We start from the raw sequence: 22,946 nt of genomic DNA on the forward strand, positions 1-22,946 counted from the left end.
GTAGATAATTGGGTTCATTCATGGCTAGGGTTTTGTCAGAGGAGACAAAAAGTCAGAAAGGCAAAGGAGGCGGGGTGCAGTGGCTCACACCTGTAATCCCAGCACTTTGGGAGGCTGAGGTGGGCGGATCACCTAAGGTCAGGAGTTCAAGACCAGACTGGCCAACATGGTGAAACCCCACCTCTACTAAAAATACAAAAATTAGCCGAGTATGGTGACATGCACCTGTAATCATAGCTACTGGTGAGGCTGAGGCAGGAGAATTGCTTAAACCCAGGAGGCAGAGGTTGCAGTGAGCCGAGATCGTGCCATTGCACTCCAGCCTGGGGGACAAGAGCAAAACTCCATCTCAAGAAAAAATAAATAAATAAGCAAAGGGGTATGGATAGTAGAAACATGGTTATCAAACTAATGGGACATGGAATCCAAGTTGGATCAGGTAGGAAGTGAAGCAAGAGTGGAAGGAGAGAATATAGGTTTGAATTTGCTAGAACACATCACCTCTATGATGAAATCAGAAACCTAAATAATAATTGGAGGTCTGGGTAAATAATAACTGGAAGCCTTACGTCTATTTCTTTCAGAAACTTCCCCCTTCCCATAAACTATATTCATTAATTTTTTCCTCAAAAGGGTTTTACTAAACCAGTTCAATCACTGCATATCTGCCTTTTACCGCTTTGTAAATCAGACAGGTTGATACTTACCCAGTTGTTGGGTGGAACAGTTGTGCCATTTTCATGGGTACAGTCATGCCAGATATAATAATCAGTATATTTTCCTGTCCGTGTCCGACTCAATTGAAACCAAGTATGTTTATCACTGGTGTGGTTTGGTATGAAATCGATGATTAATTTTAAACCTAATGAGTAAAAAAAATTTCAAATGCTAGGAAAAGTTGTATTAGAATAACATATGACAGGCCAGGCACAGCAGTGGCTCACGCCTGTAACCCTAATACATTGGGAGGCTAAGGTGGGAGGACTGCTTGAGCCCAGGAGGTGGAGGCTGAAGTGAGCCATGATTACGCCACTGCACTCCAGCCTGGCAGACAGAGCAAGACCCTGTCTGGAAAAAAAAAAAAAAAAAAGAAGGGAAAGGGGGGGGGGCAGAAAGGAGATAGGGAAGGAAAAAGGAAAGGGAAAGGAGAAAGGAAAAAAGGAAAGGGAAGGGAAGGAAGAAAGAGAAAGAGAAGGAAGGAAGGAAGGAAGGAGGGAGGGAGGGAGGGAGGGAGGGAGGGAGGGAGGGAAGGAAGGAAGGAAGAAAGGAAGGGGAGGGAGGGAGGGAGGGAAAGAAATAGTACACGACAGTTAAAGGGAAGAAATGCTTTAAGTAAACATTTGAAAAAGTGCTTCTCTCAACCCTCACCCCCATGCTGCCCACTTTCCATTCAACTTACCTTTATCATGTATGGCTGCAACCAGATTCTCAAAATCTTCCATCGTTCCAAAAATGGAATCGACTTGCCGGAAGTCTTCAACACCATATCTGAAATCTTTAAGGGACGACTTATAAAATGAAGTAATCCAAACAGTTTTTACATTTAAAGCTGTGATGTAGTCCAGTTTATCTTGAATACCTGAAGAAAAAAGTCAAAGTCATGAACAAATCCTACTTTGTTTTAGTTAAAGGACAAAAAATATAACAAATATGCCTAAGATGGAAATATTTACATGAAGGCAAAAATACATAGAATTTTGTTGAATTTGAGTATAATTCAAATAGGAAGATCTAGCTCTATAAAAAAACAACAACATCAAATTAGGCCGGGTGTCGTGGTTCATACCTGTAATCCCAGCACTTTGGGAGGCCAAGGAGGGAGGATATCTAAGGTCAGGAGTTCAAGACTAGCCTGGCCAACATGGCAAAACCCTGTCTCTACTAAAAATACAAAAATTAGCTGGGCGTGGTGGCACATGCCTGTGATCCCAGCTACCTGGGAGGCTGAGGCAGGAGGATCACTTGAACCCGGGAGGTGGAGGCTACAAGGACCCAAGATCGTGTCGCTGCACTCCAGCCTGGGCGACAGAGCAAGACCCTTTCTCAAAAAAAAGAAAAAAAGAAAAGAAAAGAAAAAATCAAATTAGTTACCTAGCAGTAATCGATGATATTTAACATAGCATTAACAAAAATCTGTGACTTACTCATTTTTTTATATTTAAAACCAAGACTATGGTATTGTTCATTCATTCTACACATAGTTTTTGAGCAGCTAATCTATGCCAGCTCCTGAGCTAAGTGTCAAGGAACAGAGCAGAGTAACACATGGCCCCATCGGTCACGTGGTCTACACTGCACTGTTCTAACAGCCAGGTGCCACATGTGGCTACTGAGCACGGGCAGCGTGGCTGGTTGGAATTGAGCTGTGCTGTAAGGGAACAACATGTATTGGATTTTGAAGACCCTGTACAAAAAGAAAGAATGTAAAAATCTCATTAATATTTTTATACTGGGCCGGGCATGGTGGCGCATGCCTGTAATCCCAGCACTTTGGGAGGCCATGGTGGGCAGATTGCTTGAGCTCAGGTATTCGAGACCAGTCTGGGTAACATGATAAAACCCTGTCTTCAAATAAAAAAAAATAATAATAATATGTATATATTTTTATACTGATTATGTGTTGAAATGATACATTGGATTAAACAGAACATATTAAAATCAATTTCACCTGCTTCTTTTTTCCTTTTTTTAATGTGGCTACTACAGAATTTACAATTTCTTATGTGACTCCCATTGTGTTTCTTTTGGGTGGTGTTGGTCTCGGAAGCGTCTGCAGGCAGGGGTGGCATGACGACAAGACTGGAGAAGAGCTAAGGAAGTGCTGCAGAAAGTGCTTTAAGGGCATCAGGGCATTAGCCCCTGGCCCCCAGGGGCAGAGGAAGCTGATGACCCCTGAGGGTAAGGACAGACAAGGCCCAGGATGGTGCGGGCAAGAGGGATCAGAGTGAAGGGCTTCCAGGCACAGCAAAGGAAAGGAGGGAGCAAGCATAGACAGGGCATGTCTAAAAAAGGGTGAGAAGGCTGGACACAGTGGCTCATACCTGTAATTCCAACACTTAGGGAGGCTGAGACAGGTGGATCACTTGAGGTCAAGAGTTCAAGACCAGCCTGACCAACATGGTGAAACCCTATCCCAACTAAAAAATACAAAAATTAGCTGGGGACGGTGGTGCATGCCTGTAATCCTAGCTACCTGGGAGGCTGAGACAGGAGAATTGCTTGAACGTGGGAGGCAGAGGTTGCGGTGAGGTGAGATTATGCCACTGCACTCCAGCCTGGGTGACAGAGTGGGACTCCATCTCAAATAATAATAATAATAATAAATATAAATAAATAAGTAAATACATCAATTAATTTTAAAAGGTGATAAATGTTGTCAGCGCCCGGGGTCTGAGGAGGAGTGTAACCACAACACGGAAGGTAAGTCTGTGCCAGTATTTGAGGAGTCTTTGTTTCCACTCTCAGACTGCCTTTGAACTTGCCACATTTGGCCTGTTTCCCTTATTCACTTATATAGGAAGCCAGGAATTTATACAGAAGAGAATTTTAGGCTTAGCTGAGAAGACATGTGGAAATGAAACTTTGTATTTGGAACTTCGTAGGATAACGAGCAGATAATGTGTTTTCTCCTTCTAGTTCAGAGTCCTAAATGCATATTCAGCAACTTGAGTCTAGTATTCAATCTCCAGTAACTTTCTGTATAATCCTGATGTGGCTTCCTAGAATCAAACTGTCAAAGGCCACACAGCAGGCTGAAGGTCACTAATTCCAAAGCACAGTCATTCCACACCTAGGATCTGGGCTCTTCCCCTGTAACAGGCTGCTTTTTTTTTTTGAAACGGAGTCTCGCTCTGTCGCTCAGGCTGGAGTGCAATGGTGCAATCTCTGCTCACTGCAACCTCTGCCTCCCGGGTTCATGCCATTCTCCTGCCTCAGTCTCCCGAGTAGCTGGGACTCAACAGGCAACAAAAGAGTTTTGATCTAAGCCAGCACAGCAACACAATGTATCTTATGATGAGGCACAAAGGAACATGAGGATGAAAACAAAGTGGCTAGAGAGAGAAAGTAAACAAGGGATCCCACCCCACATTTTAGGGGGAGAGAGGGCAATCAGTAAAACCAGACTCAAAACTGGAATGGGATCTTCATCATAACAACAACGAAATCCTCTCAACCTCAAAGACAAATGCCTATGGATTGCAGGAAGTAAAACATTTCTCCAAGAACAGGTATTGGAAATGGCAAACGTCAGAGCTGATTAGAAACCACCGTGTTGGCCGGGCGCGGTGGCTCAAGCCTGTAATCCCAGCACTTTGGGAGGCCGAGATGGGCGGATCACGAGGTCAGGAGATCGAGACCATCCTGGCTAACACGTTGAAACCCCGTCTCTACTAAAAAAAATACAAAAAACTAGCCGGGTGACATGGCGGGCGCCTGTAGTCCCAGCTACTCGGGAGGCTGAGGCAGGAGAATGGCGTGAAAAACCCGGGAGGCGGAGCTTGCAGTGAGCTGAGATCCGGCCACTGCACTCCAGCCTGGGCGACAGAGCCAGACTCCGTCTCAAAAAAAAAAAAAAAAAAAAAAGGAAACCACCGTGTTTATAGGAATGTTGGACCTATCTAGAAGGAGATTATTAGGAAGGCAGGGCCAGGAAGTGGTAAGTGTATCTCTGGATTTAGGGCTTTAGGTCTATTCAGTCAGAACATTGCTTTTGCTGTGTGCAAAAGGCAGTAGGTAATAGGTCATGTGTCGGGGAAAGGGAGTCACTCAAGGCAGGATTAAAGGATGCTAGAAACACATCCAAAGCCAAAGAGTCTGGGGTGGGGAGCCCATGGTCTGATTAGGGAGGCTAAAGAAAGAGTAATGAAGGCAATGGGTTTGAGCTGCACCGTGAAGGATGGATACACTCTTCTTCAATGAGTGACAATGCAGGACAATTTTTTAAAAGAGAATGATACAGCCGGATGCGGTGACTCACGTCTGTAATTCCAGAACTTTGGGAGGCTGAGGCAGGCAAATCACCTGAGGTCAGGAGTTCGAGACCAGCCTGACCAACACGGAGAACCCTCGTCTCTATTAAAAATACAAAATTAGCCAGGCATGGTGGCGCATGCCTGTAATCCCAGCTACTCAGGAGGCTGAGCCAGGAGTATTGCTTAAACCCAGGAGACGGAGGTTGCAGTGAGCTGAGATCATGCTATTGCACTCCAGCCTGGACAACAAGAGTGAAACTCTGTCTCAAAGAGAGAGAGAGAGAGAGAGAGAGAGAGAGAGAGAGAGAGAGCGCGAGAGAGAGAGAGAGAGAGAATGAGACCAGTGTGAAAAAGAAAATCCTTCTACTAGTGATTAAGGAAAGTTGCAGGTTTCAAGAGTTCATTTGTAACATTTTAAAGATACATTAAGCCCATTTCTACTTTCCCCATTCATATCATCCTGTTTTGTTTTCTTCAAACCAATTATCATTGTAAAACATTAGTTTGTTAGTTTCCTAATTTGTTTCGTATTGTTGCCTTGAACTAGAGTGACCATACTAACCAATTTGCTCAGAAGTTCCCAGTGTATGCCTGCCATCTGGCATAATTTTACCCTTAGGTATGTTCTGGTTTGAGCAATGTAATGTAAGGATGTTTTATATATAACCCCCCCCCCAAGAAATTATTAACTTAGCTTTTTTAAAAAATAATTTTTCACTTTTTTTTTTTTTTTTTTTTTGGAGATAGGGTCTTCCTATGTTGCCTAAGCTGGCTGGCTGAAAGGTCCTAGACTCAAGCAATCCTCCCACCTCAGCCTGCCAAGTAGCTGCAACTACAGTCATGTACCACTACCCCTGGTTAATTCTTTACTTCAGTTTCATACTAATATGGACATGGTTTTAAACAATCTTTAATTCAAGTAATGACGAATGCATACTGCTACACCTTTTCTCCTTTCCTTCCCTTTTTTAGAATTTAAACTTTAAGACTCAGCCTGTACTTTTTACAGATATAACTTGATTTTTTAAAAAAATATTATTTATGCTCTATTCACTAATAAACTCCCAGCCACACAGCCAAACTAGCCACATCGTATACTGGGAAAGCAATTCCCAACTGCCACCCTGACATATTCAACTATAAAGTTCCCAGAAACAGGACATAGATTTTAGAAGGAAGGCTGCTCTATGTAAGAAGTTAGAATTGATGACTGAACAACTATATGTACTTAGTGGGCAATAAATTAAACAACTCATTTGGCTCAAAGGCCTTCAGCAAATAGCCTTTCAGCTAGTAAAAGAACTGCTGGCTTCTGCTGAGTGATTTTCTAAGAATATCATAAACAAGGAGCAACTTGGCATGACCATTCATAATGGAATGTGCTTACTGAACAACCCAGGCATAATTTGGTTCCGAGGAACGAAAGAACCATAAACCCATCTTTCCTGGCACCCACCCTGAACAATCTCTGGGCATGTACCTTTCAGATCTCCGTTCCCATCCTTGTTACTGTCCTTGAAAGACCTCGGGTAGATCTGGTACATGGGGCCCTCCTGCCACCAGTCTAGGCACTTTGGAGAGAGGACAATGATGGCTACGGTGGCCGCGATGAGCACCAGGACAGAAGCCACGGCGAGCCAGAAGAGGATCTCCCGGGGTATGCGGTAGCGGGCCTGGCCAGAGAACTGGAAAAGAACCTCCTTGGGCATCCCCGCATAGGGCTGGACGCCCTTGAAGTCCGGCTCCTGGGAGCCAAGGATGCTTGTGGTGCTGTGCTGCAGGTTGTCTGCTGAGCTACCTGTATCCGGGGTCTGCTCCAGAATGTCTTCATTATGGACAAACCCGTTGTTTGTCTGGCATCCCTTCATATTCATCCCGATGGAGTCTCTCTTGCTTTTATCTTCAGCCATGTCTCACTGACTTATGCCTTCAGAGTGCCTTACTCCAGTAAGGGAGGTAGAAGAGTGGCTTGCTGAATGCTTGGTCTTGTTAATGAACTTTGTGTGGTTTATAAATAAACCTGGCTGGACAAAGTCCAGCCAAGGAAGAAAGGGTAAAAAGTACAAAGGTTTAAAAAAAAAAAAATCTCGGGACGGGCGTGGTGGTTCACGCCTGTAATCCCAGCACTTTGGGAGGCTGAGGTGGGCAGATCACCCGAGGGCAGGAGTTGGAGACTAGCCTGGCCAACATGGCCAAACCCCGGCTCTACTAAAGGTACAAAACAGCCGGGCATGGTGGCGCATGCCTGTAATCCCAGCTACTTGGGAGGCTGAGGCAGGAGAATTGCTTGAACCCGGGAGGTGGAGGTTGCGGTGAGTGGAGATCATGCCATTGCACTCCAGCCTGGGCAACAAGAGTGAAACTCGGTCTCAAAAAAAAAAAGGCTGGGCATGGCGGCACTTGCTGTAATCCCAGCTACTTGGGAGGCTGAGGCAGGAGAATCACTTGAATCCAAGAGGCAGAGGTTGCAATGAGCTGAGATAGCACCACTGCACTCCAGCTTGGGTGATGGGAGTGAGACTCTGTCTCCAATAAATAAATAAAGGACTGAAATTCTGACACATGCTGCAACATGGATGAACTTTGAGGACATTATGCTAAGTGAAATAAGCCAGACACAAAAGAACAAGCATGATTTCACCTAGATGAGGTATCTAGAGTAGTCGGATTCATAGCAACAGAAAATAGAAAGGGGGTTACTGGAGGTTGGAGGAAGGGGATAATGGGGAGTTACTGTTCATTGAGCAGAGAATTTCAGTTTGGGATGATGAAAAGTATTCTGGAGATGGATGGTGGTGATGGTTGCATAACAGTATAAATGTACTTAATGCCACTGAAATGTTATATATGTTTTACCACAACTTTTTTTTAAAGCTTAAAGCTTTCTCTATTTAGCCAGGCATAAGAAAAATGACTTTGGGGGGAAATTATTTTTCTTATACGTGGTTAAATAGAGGAAGTGGGAAGATAGCTTGAGCCCAGGAGTTGGAGACCAGCCTGGACAATATAGTAAGACCTCATCTCTCCCCCCAAAAAAAGAAAAACATTTAAAATTAGCTGAGCATGGTGGTGCACCCATGTAGTCCCAGTTACTCAGGAGGCAGGCTGATGTAGGAGGATCACTTGAGTACAGGAGGCAGAGGTTGCAGTGATCTGAGATCACGCCACCGTACTCCAGCCTGGGTGACAGAGCAAGATTCTGTCTCAACAACAACAAAACTGAATGTAATGATTTAAGATGTCCCTCTCATCGGGAGCACATACAGCTCTATGAATCATCTGATCTGATAATGAGATTTTTTTTCTTTTAAATGATGATAGTTATCTGGGGCCCTAATCTTAGTGTTTCTTTTGCGGAGTGGCTTAGAAGCACTATACAGTATAGAGGTACAGAGGAAGGAGCTACTTAATCTTGGACAAATTATATTTCAAAATGAGTAAATCCCAATACTTGGCTCATTGAATGCACTCAGTGATACCTCTCATTATTTTTAATTATGCCCACTGAATATTTTTTATTTTTTGAGAAGGAGTTTCACTCTTATTGCCCAGGCTGGAGTGCAATGGCCTGATCTCAGCTCACCCGCAACCTCTGCCTCCCAGGTTCAACCAATTCTCCTGCCTCAGCCTGCTGTGTAGCTGGAATTACAGGTGCCCGCCAACATGCCTAGCTAATTTTTTGTATTTTTAGTAGAGACAGGTTTCACTAAGTTGGCCAGACTGCTCTGGAACTCCTGACCGCAGGTGATCAACCCGCCTCGGCCTCCCAAAGTGCTGGGATTATAGGCGTGGGTCACCGCGCCTGGCACCAAATCATTTTCTAACAAAGAGCAGCCAGTAAAGTCAAGCTGCAGACATAGACAAGCAAACTGGGAGCTTGCACAGGTGGATGCCACAGGAAAGAACTACCTGGGCCTAGACATGTTCAAAATGGCGGCTCCATCTCCCCTTCTCTGCCAGCCACGTGTACAGTAAGGAGCAGACAAGATGGCCTCAGCGGAGGGGAGAGTTCATTTGCATAATAGGATTAGGGTGGGGCTGCCAGCCTTCCATGTGTGCTATGTAAATGTCACACCTGACCCAAAAAACCTGTGAGCCCTACCTAAATCTGACATGGCCTCCTCAAGCTGGACTATCAAATCTGGCGTGTCCACCACCAGCTGACCTTTTCCTCTTGGAAGTCCCTTCTTTCTCACTAAAGAGAGAGCTATTTTCCTTTCTCTTTCTCCTTCTTTTGCTATTAAACATCTGCTCCTGGCCAGGCACGGTGGCTCAGGCCTAGTAATCCCAGCACTTTAGGAGGCCAAGGCGGGTAGATCACCTGAGGTCAGGAGTTGGGGACAAGCCTGACCAACATGAAGAAACCCCGTCTCTACTTAAAAATACAAAATTAGCTGGGCGGGGAGGGTTGTGCCTGTAATCCCAGCTACTCAGGAGGCTAAGGCAGGATTGCTTGAGCCCAGGAGGTCAAGACTGCAGTGAGCTGTGATCACCCTACTGCACTCCAGCCTAGGTGACAGAGTGAGTGAGGCTCAAAACAAAAAAAGAATATACACCATACTTTATAAGTGGGCATGTGAGATTTTTTTCGTTTGTTTTTGGCTATTATAAATAAAACTGCTACAAGCAATCACGTAGAACTCTTTCTAAGAATATAGCTTCCTTTTCTCTTAGGAACCAACTAGCAGTGAAATAGCTGGATAATATGGTAAGTGTATAGTTAATTTTTAAGAAACTGCCAAACTGTTTTGGTAAGTAGTTGTATTGAGGCAGGAGAATAGGGTTTGAAGGCAGGGAACGTAAGGCTGTTTCACTCAGCGTTCCTAGAACTAAACTGAAAGGAAAACCCTAATTTTCCATGCCTAAATCACAAAAACCAGAGGCTACTCCCTTTACAAATCCCCCACCTTTTCTGCCAGGCATGGGAAATTGACTGTCAGCAACCAATCAGACTGATTGTGGGTGAAGTCTTCCTTTGCAACTTTGTAACTTCACTCCAGCCTCTGAATGGTTGCTGTCCACAACCAATCAGACTGATTGTGGGCCGAGTCTTCGTTTGCATAGAAGTGTAACTTTGTAACTTCACCCTAGCCTCTGATTGGTTGCTTTCTGCAACCAATCATATGTTTGCACAGGAGTGTAACTTTTGTAACCACGTCATCCTCTGGTTGGCTGCTTTCTGCAACCTAACAGACTGATTGTGGGCTACCACTTCATTTACCTGAGGTGAGCATGAAGTGGCCAATGGGAAACTTCTAGAGGGTATTCGGACCGGAGAAGATTCTGTATCGGGGCCCTTGAGCCGCTGCTCGGCTTGCTCCCACGCTGTGGAGTGTACTTTCGTTTTCAATAAATCCCTGATTTCGTTTTTTTTTTTTTTTTTTACACCAGTTATCAAATGATCCTTTATTGAAATATTTTCCTTTGTGCTTAACTGGCTGGGCATTCCACAGCACCACTGTTGATGTCATCTATGATGTCATGAGGGTGGCGCCATCAACATTACAACCCACAGAGTGGGCAGGCCCCAGGATCTCTTTAATGGTTCCAGAGAGTTCTCTGGCTAAGGATTGGTGCCGCATCTGACAAGCAATGTTGACGATCTCATCAAAAGTGATATTCCCACTGTGTTTAATGTTTTTCTGTTTCTTTCTGTCTCTTGGTGGTTCCTTGAGGGCTTTGATGATCAGGGCAGAGGCAGAAGGTATCACCTCAATCTGGGCCTGTCTGTCCTGAATGGTGAGTTTCACTGTAATCCTCAGGCCCTTTGTCACCTGTTGCCTTGGCAATGTCATCACCAACTTTTTTTGGAGACAGACCCAGGGGGCCGATCTTGGGGGCCAGGGCAGAAGTGGCACCGACTTCACCTCCGGTACACGACTTTGATCTCGTTGGGGTCGAACTTCGGCGGCATGGTGGAGTCGGCTGGTGTCGGATGAACCCGGATTCGGGACGACGAAGAAAGTTACATCTTGGCCTCCTCCGAGCCGAAAGGCGAGACAGCTGCTTTCGTTCTTTTGTTGCTTCATTCTTTCTTTGCTGGGCGTTTTGTCCAATTCTTTGTTCAAAACGCCAAGAATCTGGACAATTTGCAGCCATGACCCTCTACCGGTGACAGTATCATTTTGTGTCGCCTTCATTGGCCTATGAGAGTGTGAATTCTTCCACATTCTGGCCAGCACATGGTCTGTTGTCTGTTTAATTTCAGTGATTCTAGTAGGTAGGTAGTGATGTCTCATTATGGTTTTAATTTGTACTTCTCTAAAGACTAATGGTGTTGAGCATCTTTTCATGTGCTTATTTGCCATCCATATGTCTTCCTTGGTGGACCTGATGCTGGCAGCCAGCTGGGTGGGGAGTGGGGCTGGGGGCGTCTCTGTTCTCAATACCTGTATTGCTTCAATGTAGTCTCCATGTTGGCTACTGTGGGCGTCTTCATAGCATGCTGGCTTGGTACCAAATGTTAAGTGTCCCAGTTGAGACAGCAGGCAAGGCAGAAACGATATCCTTTTTGTGACCTAGCCTCAGAACTTACATAGCTTGTTTTTGACTGTACTTTATGTGCCAAGCCCAGAGACAGTGTGTGAAGGGACTAAGAAGTTACAAGGCGGCCGGGCGCGGTGGCTCAAGCCTGTAATCCCAGCACTTTGGGAGGCCGAGACGGGCGGATCACGAGGTCAGGAGATCGAGACCATCCTGGCTAACACGGTGAAACCCCATCTCTACTAAAAAACACAAAAAACTAGCTGGGCACAGTGGCGGGCGCCTGTAGTCCCAGCTACTCGGGAGGCTGAGGCAGGAGAATGGCGCGAACCCCGGAGGCGGAGCTTGCAGTGAGCTGAGATCCGGCCACTGCACTCCAGCCTGGGCGACAGAGCGAGACTCCATCTCAAAAAAAAAAAAAAAAAAAAAAAAAAAAAAAAAAGAAGTTACAAGGCAAAGGGCATAGATACAGGAGGCTACAAATTGGGCTATTCATGCAATTATCTGTTGTGTATTTTTTATTGTAGTAGAAACACATAAAATTTATCATCTTAATCATTTTTAAGTATACAGTTCAGAGTGTTAAGTATATTCACATTGCTGTGAAACCAATCTCCAGAACTTTTTCATCTTGCAATCTGAAACTGTATATATCCTTTAAACAAGGCCCCCTTGCCTCCCCTCAGCCCAGGGTAACCAACATTCTACTTTGTTTCTATGAATTGACCATTGTAGATATATAAGTGCAATCCTATAGCATTTGTCTTTTTGTGATTGGCTTATTTCACTTAGCACAATGTCTTCAAGGTTCATATATGTAGCATGTGACAGGATTTCTTTCCTTTTTATTTTTTTTAATAAACAAGATCTTGCTCTGTTGCCCAGGCTGGAGGGCAGTGGCACAATCATAGCTCACTGTAGCTTTGAACTCCTGGGCTCAAGCGATCCTCCTGCCTCAGCCTCCTAAGTAGCTGGGACTACAGGCATGCACCACCACATCCAGCTAATTTTTATTTTTGGTAGAGATAGGGGTCTCACTATATTGCCCAGGCTGGTCTCAAACTCCTGGCCTCAGGCAATCCTCCTGCCTTGGCCTCCCAAAGTGCTAGGATCACAGGCATGAGCCACTGTGTCTGGCCTTTCCTTTTCAAGGCTGGATAATATTCCATTGTATGTATATACTACATTTTGTTTATCCATTCATCAGTCAAACACTTGGTTTGCTTCCATCTTTTGGCAATTGTGAATAACACTGCTATGAACATGAGTGTGCAAATATTTCTTTGAGACCCTGCTTTCAATTCTTTTGGATATATATTCAAAAGTGAGATTGCTGTGCCATATGGTAGTTCTATTTTTAATTTTTTGAGGACTGTTCGTACTGTTTTCTATAGCAGTTACCCCATTTTACAATCCCACTAACAGTGCATGGGGGCTTCAACTTTGCAACATCCTCATCAACACTTGTTATTTTCTGTTTTGTTTTGTTTTGTTTTGTATTTTGATAGTAGCCATCCCAATGAGTGTGAGGTGATGGCTCAGTGTGGTTTTGACTTGCATTTCTCTAATGAAACTGGTGATGTTGAGCATCTTTTCATGTGTCCTCATTGGCTATTTGGATATCATCTTTGGAGAAATGTCTGTTCGAGTCCTTTGCCCATCTTTTTATCAGGCTATTGGATATTTTGTTGCTGAGTTGTAAAAATGCTTTCATTTATATTTCCAAGAGGCACTGGTACAGCCTGAGCTGAAAGCTTCAGCCTGATGACAAGCAAGTGTTTCTGTGTATCTCAGACCCAAGTTTGTGACAATCACAGCTAGGGGATTTCAGTGGCCATTTCAACTTCTTCCTGGTGGCCAACCCTCCAGGCTTGACAAATCAACACAAAACACACCCAAACAGAAAAGCATAATCTGATCCTTACATGACGTCATTGGCCAACAATGTAAGTGAATTCACGGTGTAATGGGCTGGTTTATAAAGGATCTTACCCATAGGGTGTCTCAGCTCTTTACTGCTTAAACATTTAGTTCTCAAAAAGAATCCAGAATCACAAAAGAAACAATGACACATTATATCTGGTCTTTAACAAAGTTCTATTGAAAAAATCACCCAACAGCTAAATGCCACATTTAATGCCCTGTGACAAATATTTCTAATTCAGACACATGAGCTGTTCTGGAAAACTTCTAATTAGGAGCATGGATAGACATTGTACTGCCACGAATAGTCTCACTGCAAATTCAAAGAGCATAAATTACACAGTCACATGTTACTTTCAAAATGCTGCCAGTCATCTGAGAACACTGTGTGTTAGAACTTCATCGGGACACAAACATTATTCTCTGCCATCTTACAGCTGGGGAAATGTGGTTCTTGGATGCGGAGTGAATTCCTCAATTCCCAGGCCAGTCCGGTATCCCTGGGAGAGGCCGTATGACTCTCTGACCTTTAATGGTCACTCTCATGGCAAGGCCTGACAAAAGGCCAGGAAAGATTCAGCATGGCTATGGGTGCTGGGTCAGGGACTCTGAGTTCACATATCAGAGAAACGCATGCCAATACAGGTTGGGAAGACACAAAATGTGTCATACCTTTAGGAATTTGCTTTACCCACATCTAGGCTTGTGTGTAAAACCATTCTGAGTGTGTGTCTTTAAAATAAAACCCACTGACCCTACACAATCTGTCAGACTATTAACCTCAAAACACTCATTTCATACTTCTAAAGCTATCAATGGCTTCTCATTATAAAGAGAACAAATGCCAATATCTTAGCTTAGAAGTCTAAGCTACAGTTTATGCTCAAAATATATTTCCAATCTTATTGCTTTCTTAGTATTTCCAAATCAGGCTCTGTGCTCCAGCCGGTCAGTGCTGCCGAGGGGTCCCTCACTACAGAACGTGAGCACCTCATTCTGGACATTTTCTCCCTCCTGTATTTGAGGCCCAGCTCCAGCCTCCATCCCCCTACCACCAACATCAGTCCAGCAGACACTGATCCAGCCCAGTCTGAGTCATATATTTGTACAATCATTCTTATAATAGTAGCTTTTTTCTTTCTTTCTTTCTTTTTTGAGACAGGGTCTCACTCTGTCACCCAGGCTGGAGAGCAGTGGCATGATCTCGGTTCACTGCAACCTCCGCCTCCGGGTTCAAGCAATTCTCCTGCCTCGGCCTCTGAGTAGCTGGGACTACAGGCGCACACCACCACGCCCAGTTAATTTTTTTGTACTTTTAGTAGAGACGGGGTTTCACCATATTGCCTAGGCTGGTGTCAAACTCCTGACCTCAGGTGATCTGCCTGCCTAGGCCTCCCAAAGTGCTGGGATTACAGGCGTAAGCCACTGCGACTGGCATGGTAACTGTTTTTTGTTTGTTTGTTTGTTTTTTTGAGACGGAGTCTCATTTTGTCACCCAGGCTGGAGTGCAGTGGCACAATCTTGGCTCACTGCAACCTCCGCCTCCCGGGTTCAAGCGATTCTTCTGCCTCAGCCTCCTGAGTAGCTGCAACTAAAGGCGCCAGCCACCATGCTCAGCTAATTTTTGTATTTTCAGTAGAGATGGGGTTTCACCATATTGGCCAGGCTGGTCTTGAACTCCTGATCTCATGATCTGCCCGCCTCGGCCTCCCTAAGTGCTGGGATTACAGGTGTGAGCCACTGCGCCCAGCAGTAGCTATTTTAATATATGATTTTGTTCTGTCTTCCCACCCTAGGCACTGTGAGTTGTACCTGTTGCCACAGTGAATAGTTCAGAGCTTTGCCCATGGTCACAGAATCTGGTTGAGGAAAGGATCTTGAGGTTCCAGGTTCTTCTCAAAGGACTTCTCAAACTGTAATGTGCATATGATTTTCCTGGAGATTTTGTTAAAACACAGGTTTTGATTCAGTAGATTTTGGGTGGAGCCTGGGATTCTGCATTTCTGACCACCTCCCAGGTGACATCCGTGCTGTGGTCCCTAGACTGCACTTGCATGAGGTTGCAAACATAAAAACCTGCAGGATTGGGATGGCACACTCACATGAATGAAGCAGGCAGGGTGAGATGCAGTAGAAAATGGTGGGGATGATGGCAAACTAGAGGCTCATGCCATGCCCACAGGGCCACAGCCACTGTGCTCCAGCAACATGTGGGCTCAAGATGGCCAGATCTAATTTTTCTAGGGAAGCTGTAAATCTGTATTCACAAGTAAAATTCCACACATTTTAAATGTTTTACTTGTTACTGTATTAACAAGTAAAATTCCACACAATTCACTCAAATCCACGTTTGATTTAAAGGACCTTTTGTGTGATGGAATAATACTCCGAGTCTTTGCTCTTCTGAGGTTATAACTGTCTCTCTATACCAGGGTTTATTTATACAACAGCATTCTTCAAACAGCAACAAAAAAAAATTAATTACAAAAAAAATCTGTGGCTTTATCAATAGTCAACCTGCTAGTTTGTGTGTTCTTTTTTTTTTTTTTTTTCTTTTTTTTGAGACAGAGTCTCACTGGAATGCAACGGCATGATCTTAGCTCACTGCAACCCATGCCTCCCGGGTTCAAGCGATTCTCCTGCCTCAGCCTCCCGAGTAGTTGGGATTACAGGTGCCCACCACCATGCCCGGCTAATGTTTGTATTTTTTAGTAGAGACGGGATTTCACCATGTTGGTCAGGCTGGTCTCGAACTCCTGATCTCAGGTGAGCCACCCGCCTCAGCCTCCCAAAGTGCTGGGATTACAGGCGTGAGCCACCACGCCCAGCCAGTTTGTGCATTCAATTAGAACAATGGTTCCCAAATTTTGGGATTTCATAGGCAAGGAAAATTCCCAAAAAAGTCCAACAATATTTTAGAAGCCAAAGTAGGGTGCCTACATCTTATTTTGCTCAATAAAGATATTTACAAATAATCTGGCTGGGTGTGATGGCTCACACCTGTAATCCCAGCACTTTGGGAGCCTGAGGCGGGTGGATCAGTTGAGGTCAGGAGTTTGAGATCAGCCTAGCCAACATGGTGAAACCCTGTCTCTATTAAAAAATACAAAAATTGGCCAGGCGTGGTGGCTCACACCTCCCAGCAATTTGGGAGGCCAAGGCAGGCAGATCACTTGAGGTCGGGAGTTCAAGACCAGTCTGACCAACATGGAGAAACTCCATCTCTACTAAAAATATAAAATTAGCTGGGCATGGTGGCACATGCCTGTAATCCAAGCTACTTGGGAGGCTGAGGCAGGAGAATCGCTTGAACCTAGGAGGCAGAGGTCGCGGTGAGTTGAGATCGTGCCATTGCACTCTCCATCCTGGGCAACAAGAGCGAAACTCTGTCTCAAAAATAATAATAATAATAATAATTTAAATACACACACACACACACACACACACACACACACACACACACAAATTAGCTGGGCGCAGTGGCTCACGCTTGTAATCCCAGCACTTTGGGAGGCCAAGGCGGGCAGATCACCTGAGGTCAGGAGTTCAAGACCAGCCTGGTCAACATGGTGAAACCCCATTTCTACTAAACATACAAAAACTAGTCAGGCATGGTAGCAGGCGCTTGTTGTCCCAGACACTTGGGAGGCTGAGGCAGGAGAATCACTTAAGCCCGGGAGGCAGAGGTTGCAGTGAGCCGAGATTGCTCCACTGCACTCCAGCCTGGGTGACAAGAGTGAAACTCTATCTCAAAAAAAAAATTAGCCAGGTGTGGTAGCGTACATCTATAATCTCAGCTACTTGCAGCTACTTGGGAGACTGAGGCAAGAGAATCGCTTGAACCTGGGAGGTGGAGGTTGCAGTGAGCTGAGATCATGCCACTGCACTCCAGCCTGGGCAACAGAGCGAGAGTCCGTCTCAAAAAAAAAAAAAAAAAGGCTGGGCATGGTGGCTCATATCTGTAATCCCAGCACTTTGGGAGACCAAGGCGGGAGGATCACAAGGTCAGGAGTTCGAGACCAGCCTGGCCAACATGGTGAAACACCATCTGTACTAAAAATACAAAAATTACCTGGACGTGGTGGCACACGCCTGTAGTCCCAGCTACTTGGGAGGCTGAGGCATGAGAATCACTTGAACCCGGGAAGCAGAGGTGCAGTGAGCCGACATCGTGCCAATGCACTCCAGCCTGGGTGACAAAAGCAAGACTCCATCTCTAAAATAATAATAATAAATAAATAAGGGTGAGAAATGTTGGCGCACAGGGTCTGAGAAAGAGTACAGCTGCAACACAGAAGGTAAGTTTGTGCCAATATTTGAGGAGTCTTTTTTTCCATTCTCAGACTGCTTTTGAACTTGCTAAATTTGGACTTTTTCCCCATTCTCTTATATAGGAATCTAGGAATTTATATAGAAGAGAATTCTAGGCCTGGCTTAGAAGACATGTGAAAATGAAATTTTGTATTTGGAACACTGTAAGCTAATAGGCAGCCTGGGTGACAGAGCGAGACTCTGTCTCAAAAAAACAATAACAATAACAATAAAATAAAATAAAAATAATATCTCATCTCCTCCCAGTATCTTATTTTGTGAAGGACATTATAAAACATGCAGAAAAAAATATAATCTTACATCAAAGGATAGCTCTTTTAAGTAGAATAAATGGTAGCTTTATGGAAAATCTACATTTTCTTTTTTTCTTTTTTTTAAGAAAGACTCTGGCTCTGTCTCCCAGGCTGGGAGTGGCTCAATCTTGGCTCACTGCAACCTCTACCTCCTGGACTCAACCCATTAGTCTCCCCAGTAGCTGGGACTACAGGAGCACACCACCATGCCTGGCTAATTTTTGTATTTTTGTAGAGATGGGATTTCGCCATGTTGGCCAGGCTGGTCTTGAACTCCAGAGGTCAAGGAATCCACCCACCTCCCAGAGTGCTGGGATTTCAGGCGTGAGTCACCACACATGGCAGGCCTTACTTTTCTAATTGTATGATGGACATGTGCAAACTTTGACCCAAGTTCTGGTTTTGGGGAACCATTAATTATCAGAGCCATCCTATTGACAGGTAAGAAAAAGTGGGACCAGAAAGATTCCATGACCTGCTCGGAGTCTCATGCTTTCAGGGCATAGCCTAGTGCTCCCTGTGCTCTCGCTGATGGAGTTATAATTTCATGATAATTCATCTTCACTCAGCATGTTGAAATAGGAAAGTACAGGTTTTGAGCCAGATTGACATGGGTATGAATCTCAGATCAGCAACTTCCGAGCTTTGTAGTCTTAGATAAGTTACTCGGTCTCTTTATTTTTTTTCATCTGTTACTTACTTTATTTTTATTTATTTTTATTTTTTGAGATGGATTTTTGCTCTTGTTGCCCAGGATGGAGTGCAATGGCCTGGTCTCAGCTCACTGCAACCTCTGCCTCCTGGGTTCAAGTGATTCTCCTACCACAGCCTCCCAAGTAGCTGGGATTACAGGTGCACGCCACCACGCCTGGCTTAGTTTTGTATTTTTAGTAGAGATGGGGTTTCACCATGTTGGCCAGGCTGGTCTCAAACTCCTGACCTCAGGTGATTCACCTGCCTTGGTCTCCCAAAGCGCTGGGATTACAGGCATTAGCCACCACGTCTGGCCTGTTACACTTATTTTATAAGGTTGTTATGAAGATTAAATAAAATACCACATAAAACTACCTCCCAGTGGTAACGGGCTCCTCTTGTAAAAATTGGTCAGCTCCCTCACCAGCAAAGAGCGTTGCATAGCAAGGCCTATATCATGGATAAAAGTTGTCATTGTTAAAATAAGTATGATAATAAAATTACAGTTAGTATTAAGGTCTATATCTCAGGACAATGGGGTCTACTCACTACATTTACAGAACTAAAGGGAACATCTCAAATTGTTCTTTACAAGATAAGAATGATCTCCTTGGAAGTAATTTCCCTTTCCCTTTTCCTTTCCCTTTCCTCCTTTCCTTTCCTGTTACCTTTCCTTTCCTTCTCTCTTTTCCTTTCTTTTTTTAACAGGGTCTTGCTCTGTCGCCCAGGCTGGAGTGCAGTGGTGCAATCTTGGCTCACTGCAACCTCTGCCTCCTAGACTCACGTGATCGTCCAACCAGGGTACTCCACCATGCTTGACTAATTGTTTTTGGTTTTTTGTTGTTGTTGTTTGTTGGTTGGTTGATTTTGTAGAGACGGGTCTCCCTATATTGCCTTGGCCAGTCTTGAACTCTTGGGCTCAAGAGATCCTCACGCCTTGGGCTTCCAAAGGGTTGGGATTACAGGTGTGAGCACCTAGTGGAAGTAATTTTTCTATCCTCACTTATCCCAAAAAGCAGCTAGAAAATTCTCTCACTAGGCCGGGCGCGGTGGCTCAAGCCTGTAATCCCAGCACTTTGGGAGGCCGAGACGGGCGGATCATGAGGTCAGGAGATCGAGACCATCCTGGCTAATACGGTGAAACCCCGTCTCTACTAAAAAATACAAAAAACTAGCCGGGCGAAGTGGCGGGTGCCTGTAGTCCCAGCTACTCGGGAGGCTGAGGCAGGAGAATGGTGTGAACCCGAGAGGAGGAGCTTGCAGTGAGCTGAGATCTGGCCACTGCACTCCAGCCTGGGTGACAGAGCAAGACTCCATCTCAAAAAAAAAAAAAAAAAAAAAAAAAAAAAAAAATTCTCTCACTAAATAAGAAATAAATACTAGTTTTACTCGATAGTAAACACTGAGTAAGAGGAGACTAGAACAACAAAACATTATATATTCACCATAATATCTTTTTTGTTTCTCTTTCCTTCTTTCCATCCTTTAAAATATATTTGTTTAATATAACTGATATGACTGTGAGGACAAAGACTCTTAGTTCTTCTAAATTCTATTTATTTTATTTTATTTTTTGAGATGGAGTCTCGTTTTATCGCCCAGGCTGGAGTGCAGTGGCACAATCTCAGCTCACTGCAACCTCTGCCTCCTGGGTTCAAGTGATTCTCCTGCCTCAACCTCCCAAATAGCTGGGATTACAGGAGCACACTACCATGCCCAGCTAATTGTTTTTATTTATTATTATTATTATTATTTTCTTTTTTTGAGATGGAGTCTCGCTCTGTCTCCTAGGTTGAAGTGCAGTGGCATGATCTTGCTCACTGCAACCTCCGTCTTCTGGGTTCAAATGATTCTCCTGCCTCCGCCTCCTGAGTAGCTGTGACTACAGGTGCATGCCACCATGCCCGGCTAATTTTTTTTGTATTTTTAGTAGAGAGGGGGTTTCACCATGTTAGCCAGGATGGTCTCGATCTCCTAACCTTGTTATCCGCCTGCCTCAGCCACCCAAAATACTGGGATTACAGGCATAAGCCACTGCGCCCGGCCCCAAGTTCAATTTAATAATAGTGCCTTTGCTCAAATCATGATTGTTCAGAAGTTCTTAATAATTCTGCTTTAAGTCAAGGGAAATGATCTTAGTACAAGGGAACACGGCAAATTGCATAAATTCTAGTCATAGATGGTATCTGTGTCCTTATCTACTCCTTACAGCCAAGAATAAAAAATTGCAGAGCTAAATCTTCAATAGGAGTCAATCTGATTTGTTGGAATGTTTTAACAAGAATAATTGTCACCTTATATTACTTGCTAAATATAAAAAAGTATAATCTTTTAGAAAGACAAAGTAAAAGTAAAACCTACTCTGAATTTTACATTTGTAGCTAAAGTATACTTCAATTAGCAACCAAAGTGGTTAATCTGTGAAACATTTCTAAACTATATTAGATAAATTTATATTTTCTATAAATCAGAGATTTTTGCATGCCAGTTAATCATGCAGAGTCCCAGAAGATGCAGACCCTAATTTTCGGATATGGGGACTTCCTGATGGATATTCCACTATTCAGTATTGGTTCTCTTCATAAAAGCACCCTATGTTATTTCATTGTATAAACAGTCTATCATAACAAGTTGCACATTTGTTTTCAGTGATGTTTACAATCTACAGCTGGGGTCAACAAACGTCAGCAACTGTCAAATCCAGCTCCAAGCCTGTTTTTGCATATAAAGTTTTATTGGAACACAAGCACTTTAATTTGTTGATGTGTTGTCTATGGCTACTTGTCATAACAGCAGAGTTGAGAGACAGAGACCACATGGCTTTCAAAGTCTAAAATATTCACTCTCTGGCCCTTTACAAAGTTTGTTGACTCTGATCCATAGAATAAAGAACAATAACCATATACATTACAGGATCATTACTAACAATGTTACTATTTTCAGAGCCTTAAAGGATGCCATCCTAAGCCTATAGCATCCCTTTTTACCAGAAAGGTAATCATCTTTGCTTAAAAGGTAGAAGCCTGCTTTCCTAAAGCTTGAAGTGGCATTAAAATAGAAGTCGAAATTAAAATGGAGGCACTCTACACCTTGTAAGTAGCAAATGAAAGTGTGCATGGCTTTGGCAACATTTACTGTATTATTCTGTTTTCATGCTGCTGATAAAGACATATCCAAGACCGGGAAGAAAAAGAGGTTTAATTGGACTTACAGTTCCACATGGCTGAGGAGGCCTCAGAATCATGGCAGGAGGCGAAAAGCACTTCTTCCATGGTGGCAGCAAGAGAAAAATGAGCAAGAAGCAAAAGCAGAAATCCCTGATAAACCCATCAGTTCTCCTGAGGCTTATTCACTATCACGAGAATAGCATGGGAAAGACCGGCCCCCATGATTCAATTACCTCCCCCTGGGTCCCTCCCACAACACCTGGGATTTCTGGGAGATACAATTCAAGATTTGGTGGGAACACAGCCGAACCACATCAGTTGCATTAGTGAGAATGCCATGCAAAAGAGACTGTTCTAAAAGGTTACAAAACTGTGATCTTGAGAAGCAAAAAAACAAAAAACAAAAAGAAAAAGAACAAGCATCTTCTATAGTCGGATTTCAATAAAGCTTTAGTAACTTTTACAACATTCCAAAGTAAGATTCTATTAATAGGTCTTCCCGATTGTTGGGTGAGGGTATTAGATAGGATTATAAAATAAAGAAGCTGACCGGGCGCAGTGGCTCATGCCTGTAATCTCAGCACTTTGGGAGGCCGAGGTGGCTGACTATTTAAGGTCAGGAGTTGGAGACCAGCCTGACCAACATGGTGAAACCCCATGTCTACTAAAAATACAAAAAAATTAGCCGGGCATGGTGGCAGATGCCTGGAGTCCCAGCTACTCGGATGGCTGAGGCAGGAGAATTGCTTGAACCTGGGAGGTGGAGGTTGCAGTGAGCCAAGATTGTGCCACTGCACTCCAGCCTGGGTGACAGAGCGAGACTCTGTCTCAAAAAATAACATAATAAAATAAAATAAAATAAAATAAAACAAAATAAAATCAGGCTTGATCAATTTCATATGACATAATTCAACCTATATAAATGGATTACTTGGCAAAGTATTTTATACTAGCTTTCCTCCTTACTCCATTACCACCATCACCCCAGCAGTTGTTCAGGAAAATCATTAAATGATGAAGTCAGATAATATTTACATTCATATACACACACACACACATATGTATATAAGTACTAAGTAAAT

General features: G+C 43.9%; 1 protein-coding gene and 1 pseudogene across 3 annotated transcripts in view; both read right to left on the reverse strand.

The window, feature by feature from the left end:
• The window catches only part of SLC3A1 (solute carrier family 3 member 1), a 55,819-nt gene extending 48,796 nt beyond the window's left edge, over positions 1-7,023 (reverse strand). For 2 of the 3 annotated variants that reach the window (XM_077959636.1, XM_077959635.1), the window contains exons 1-3: positions 6,454-7,021; positions 1,400-1,579; positions 708-862 (exon numbers count right to left, since the gene is read on the reverse strand). In XM_077959636.1, coding sequence (XP_077815762.1) covers positions 708-862; positions 1,400-1,579; positions 6,454-6,883 — 765 coding nt within the window. In that variant the 5' untranslated portion in view covers positions 6,884-7,021. Of the gene's footprint in view, positions 1-707; positions 863-1,399; positions 1,580-6,453 lie in introns of all 3 variants that reach the window. The other variant, XM_015112274.3, reaches the window with a different exon arrangement.
• Positions 7,024-10,383: 3,360 nt separating this feature from the next.
• LOC716778 (large ribosomal subunit protein uL11 pseudogene) lies at positions 10,384-11,120 on the reverse strand (annotated as a pseudogene).
• Positions 11,121-22,946: the final 11,826 nt, after the last annotated feature.

This window comes from Macaca mulatta, chromosome 13 (genome assembly GCF_049350105.2).
Source record: "Macaca mulatta isolate MMU2019108-1 chromosome 13, T2T-MMU8v2.0, whole genome shotgun sequence".
NCBI classification, from domain to species: Eukaryota; Metazoa; Chordata; class Mammalia; order Primates; family Cercopithecidae; genus Macaca; species Macaca mulatta.